Raw genomic sequence first — 4,880 nt, 5'->3', positions numbered from 1 at the left:
CGGGAGTGGAAACTTGTATCGACTTCAAGACGACAGTTGCTACTTATACATGCCAAATCATGCTTGCGAACGTTTTATGATCACTTGGCTGAACCCTGCCGATACTTCGAAAAAGAAGCAGTGGTTCCTAGACTGTATTCTCTTAAAAGTAGAGGCATCTGAGTTGAATGATGCCACATTGGAGTTTAGCATTGTCAACTACTTACACACACTTTCATAAAACCTACTAATTAGCATATTATTGCTCAAGAAACGACCGAGTTCTTCTGAAGGTACAACCGAATCTTTGCAGCAGTAACATCCGGAAAACGATGGCGTACGTGTGTACCAGGAGCAGTCACAACCAAGTTTCCACTTTACACCCCAATAGACCACATGCTTGTAAGGTCTACCGTAGCCACTGCAAACAAGGCAAATGAACGCATCTCGCTAAGACAGCCACATGAAGACGAGGACGACGATCTGCCTATGCTCGAGTGCAATCGCGCGTCTTATGGCACACCTCACGAGCCAAATATGCTTCTATCGACAGTAAATGAGCCTATCGACGGCGAATTAGAAGGTCAAATGCACGTGTGGGTGTACGAAGCCCGTCAGCTTACGGCGCCTTGCGCGATGACTGATGCAGTGTATGATCAATACCGTTTTTGCATACGGTGTACCCTATTTGGAGCGATGCAACAATCTTCATGCAACAATAAAGGAAACAAAAGTAATCCGGTGTGGCGTCAAGCGGAAAATGAAAGTCGCGATGGTACATGTGGTCACTTTGTTTGGACGTTCGGGTCGACAGAGAACGGGGTAGGAAAAGGGAGGAGTATTACAGGCGATATCAGTGCATGCGAGCTAAACATCGAGATTATCTGTGGCGAAAGTGTAGTCACATCAGCAATTGTACCATTACAAGAGTTTTTACTGGCCTCAAAGAATAATGTTAGTGGCGTTAGTCGACTTGGATCGCACTGGTTGCCACTTGCTCGAAATACCGGTCTACTAAATATTTCACTTGAATTTGCGTCACGACACACACGTACCATTATGTTCCATGGTACAGGTGCCACATCTTCTCACACAGACATGGTAGTATATCCACGAAAGAATCGCACTGTGCCACGGCACACTCAAGAAAGCACCAAGGTACAATCTTCAAACGATATTGTTGTGTCGAAAACGGGTGGAGTGACGTTGTACATTCCTACTCACGAAAAGAAAAGCACGAATACAAAAGATCAGAGTTTGAAGGCTCGACCTGAAGCACGTAAAACATCGGCGACCATGTCCGATGATCAATTGGAAAAGCAACTTCAAGATTTGTATAATTTTGGTATATCAAATAAAGTACCCGAACGTCGCGATTCGGACACTATAAGTGTCACGTCCGACTATTCGTGCGATCACTCAAATTTGTCGCGCTACAGTCGTCAACCCAGTACATGCGCTAGTGACGTACTAGTGTATAATGAGCTCATTCAAGATATGGAGAGTGTTCTCAAATGTACCAACGACTCGTCATCTCGTAAGGACAAAAATTCGGCGTTCTCAAAATTTCACATGAAATCTCGTCGATCGAGTCGACGCCCACTGAATCTGACGAAACCATTCGATCGCATTCAATCTTTATGGCAAGGAGCAAAACATCGTGGTAGCAATGCAAGTAACTCGTCTATTGAGCATCATTCGAGGAGGAAGAGAGATAGTTGTGTCAGCAGTACTATATCCAGTCCAATACCAGCTTCTCCGATCAATGAAGGAGGAATTATCCTTTTTGGGTCTCAAAATCTACCTAGCCAAGTACCACTTCAACGTTCGACATCACGTGATCACGTACATGAAACAGCGACAAGAGCTGAACGAAATGCAGCAGCTGGACAACGACGGCGATCACTTCCAGTGAATACCTTTTCGCTCGAATATCGACAGGAAATGCTACAGCAGCACCAGCGAAAACGTGCACAGCGAAAACAAATCGAAGCGCAATTACTGAAATCGACTCTTTTATCAAACGCCGATCCTCTTTTACTGCATCGAAGTGAGTCACTTCACTCTTTGACAGATATGTACCTGTCTAAAACTGGCGATGTGCACAGTGTTCAAGTCACGATGCCAGCTATTGATTCGGCTTCGAATCGATCACTTCAAAAGTCATCAACGAGTCGAACGTCAGCTCGACGTCATTCAGGCAGCAACGTCGTTTATATCAATGGAGCACCATTATGTATTGGCAAGATCATTCACTTGGGTACTGAACCAGGTGTTGTGCGATACATTGGAACCACACGATTTGCCACTGGTACATGGGTCGGTATTGAGCTTTGTAAACCAAAAGGCAAGAACAATGGCACAGTGGATGGACATCGGTATTTTAGCTGTGCTCCAGACCATGGAATTTTCATCCGTGCGAGTCGATTAGAGCTCTCAGCGCAATAAAACGTGGTGGTACGAACGATGACGTTATTAAGGCGAACAAGGTACTAAAATCAAACTCCCACTCAAGCTTTATTGCCACACCACAAGTAAATGCAACAACCGTTTAAATTTGAGATATTGATTGGTATGGTGAATTTAAAGTTTACTTTGTCTTTGTCTCTGATACCAAGGTTTGTATTTCCACTTTTCGCCCGTGTCTTTTGGGCTCAAGACTTGATAAAGTTTATCTTCACATTGACTGTAATGTCATCTTCTCACCTTCAGCAAAACGTCATGATCCATAGTATTTTGCTTTGCTCACAATTTTTATTCTCCACAATACGTACCCTAGCCTAGTACTCGACATGATTAATGTCGCAATTTCAACAGACCTACTTAGTTTAATTAACTTACATGCACGTTAGACATAGGTCAAGCAGCAATAACACGCGAGGCACGGTCATCAATGGCCTTTTGGGCATTCAGTCTTGCCTGTTTCATGGCCACCGCAAACGCTGAAGCTGCCAACGCTGCCGTGGGGCTCCGTCCAGAAGAAGTCGCTCGCATCTCTTCCTCTCCTTCTACTGACGTCTTGAGCGTCAGCGTAGCAAGATCCGTCTCAAGATCTTCAATTCGCACTTTGGCACTGCCTACTGGACTTTGCATCCGCTCTTTGTCTTCCCCTACCGAACTGCAAATACTGCTCGTGACTGTCCACGCTGGACTCTTGGGTGACTGTTGTGTAAAGTACCGACTACTTCCTGGTGTCACTGGTGTCGGAGTTCGCGAGTCGTAAAGAGAATTGTCACTACAATGACGTGTGAGTAGAGCTCGTTCAATTGTTGGTGCCAATTGTTCATTTGTATGCGTGAGCAAACTCGCGACGTCGACAATCCACGCCGAAGGGTCGCTACTCGTGAGATCAACGAAAATAGCTGGTGCACCGCCGTACAGGCGTTGAAAAACGTCCCAAACTTCAGGTGACAGAAGCTGAAAATCTCCGTCTTCGCTGACATTAGAAACGTCACTAGCAAATGTAGCATCGCGGGTCAGACCGAGTCGACGAATTAACTTGCCACGCGATAATTCCAAAAGCGACAAATTGTCAATTGGACCAGGAGCACAGTTGATGTTGCTTTTGTCGCTATGAGGCGACGATGGCGACGTCTCTGTGTCAAATCCATAGTCAGGACTGCACATTGAGTTGGGACGTCGCGAGGCTGATGACGTGAATGCCAACCAGCTACGCACCCAGCGACTAGAAATCACATACAATTTCTTCTCTGAACTTCCCCGATGACGTGATAACTTCCCAGCTGCCATCACCCGATGCACTTCATTTAGTCGGTCACGGTATCGAGGAGTTGCCGATTTAGAGTGAGAATTTACTGGTACGGACTTGTGTCGTTTCATTGGAGTGGCAGTTGTTGCGTCCGATTCAATAATTTTGACACGATCGTCGCGTGCTCGTGCCATAGCTTGAAGTAAACTGCAACACGCAACACATGCACGTCGTGGCGTTGCAAATTTATCCAATAGCGATACTTGATCTTGCGAACATGCGCCACAAACAAGTTCGCCACATACACGACAGTGGTGGCGACGGCGGGAAAGTTTCGTAAACATAGCAAAACACACTTGGCAACATGCGCTCTCGTCGTCCTGTCTCCACGTCACATCGTACTTGACACTTTGTCTTGCTGCACGTCCTTCTCCACTTGAGCAAGTCTCAACTCGCTCGGAAGCGCGACCAAACGTTTGAGACATACGCATAAGGGCACGTCCAGGTCCATAACTGCTGGCCAAATTCTCTCGAGGGGTCATGCTAGAGGTCAAATCTAGTTCATTTGCACTGTCAAATCCGTTGTTATCACACTCTGTAACTTTGTTACCACACGGAGTTGACAATTCTTCGTCCACGATGTCGCTGGAGGCAGGGAGTTTAAGCACATTGACAAGATTTAAGGGATTACTTGAGTAGTAGATAACCATGGGGCGTTTACGGTCTCTAGACAAAATACGACGATGCGAATGTCGTGGAGGTGGCAATGACGACGCAAGGGACTCCGTCGGAGTTTTTGAGCCGCTTTTTTTGCTTTGAAAACGTCGAAATAGCGACGAAGATGACGAAGACGCGAGATCGGCGCTACTAGCGCGGTCCATGCGATGGGAAAGACGGGGACTTGTGCTCATAAGAATCACGAGGTGTCGGCTACACTCACAATGAGGGTACTGTGGGAGTATTTCTTGGTGACGAAACGGCTAATTCTCCGACTCGTGGGACGATGAAGTAACAGCGTTTTCGATTGTGAGAATGACAAAGGCATGTCGCGAAAGACCAGATGTGGCTAATGATGTCACGACACGACACATGGTGCGTCCCTCTTTATGTACCAAAAATTCATAATTAGTTGATGAAGCGGCCGTCACATCGCTGGCACAAGTGGACACGTAATCAGTGCTATGACCATTAT

General features: G+C 46.2%; 2 protein-coding genes across 2 annotated transcripts; one reads left to right on the top strand and one right to left on the bottom strand.

Annotated features, from left to right (window-relative positions):
- Positions 1–375: 375 nt before the first annotated feature.
- PHALS_08584 (Cytoskeleton-associated protein and related proteins) lies at positions 376–2,427 on the top strand (the record flags this gene model as incomplete). Its single annotated transcript, XM_024723960.1, has 1 exon — positions 376–2,427. One exon carries the CDS (start codon positions 376–378, stop codon positions 2,425–2,427), a length of 2,052 nt encoding a protein of 683 aa, XP_024574884.1.
- A 254-nt stretch (positions 2,428–2,681) lies between these two features.
- On the bottom strand, positions 2,682–4,569 carry PHALS_08583 (FYVE finger containing protein; the record flags this gene model as incomplete). The annotated part of the gene is made up of 4 exons (XM_024723958.1): positions 2,682–2,685; positions 2,754–2,759; positions 2,821–2,877; positions 2,936–4,569. The coding sequence occupies 4 exons, from the start codon at positions 4,567–4,569 to the stop codon at positions 2,682–2,684; spliced, it is 1,701 nt and encodes a 566-aa protein (XP_024574883.1).
- Positions 4,570–4,880: the final 311 nt, after the last annotated feature.

This window comes from Plasmopara halstedii (assembly GCF_900000015.1).
Source record: "Plasmopara halstedii genome assembly, contig: Scaffold_323, whole genome shotgun sequence".
Classification (NCBI taxonomy): domain Eukaryota; phylum Oomycota; class Peronosporomycetes; order Peronosporales; family Peronosporaceae; genus Plasmopara; species Plasmopara halstedii.
The sequence above is the reverse complement of the archived record's forward strand: the minus strand, read 5'-3'. Positions and strand labels throughout refer to the sequence as shown.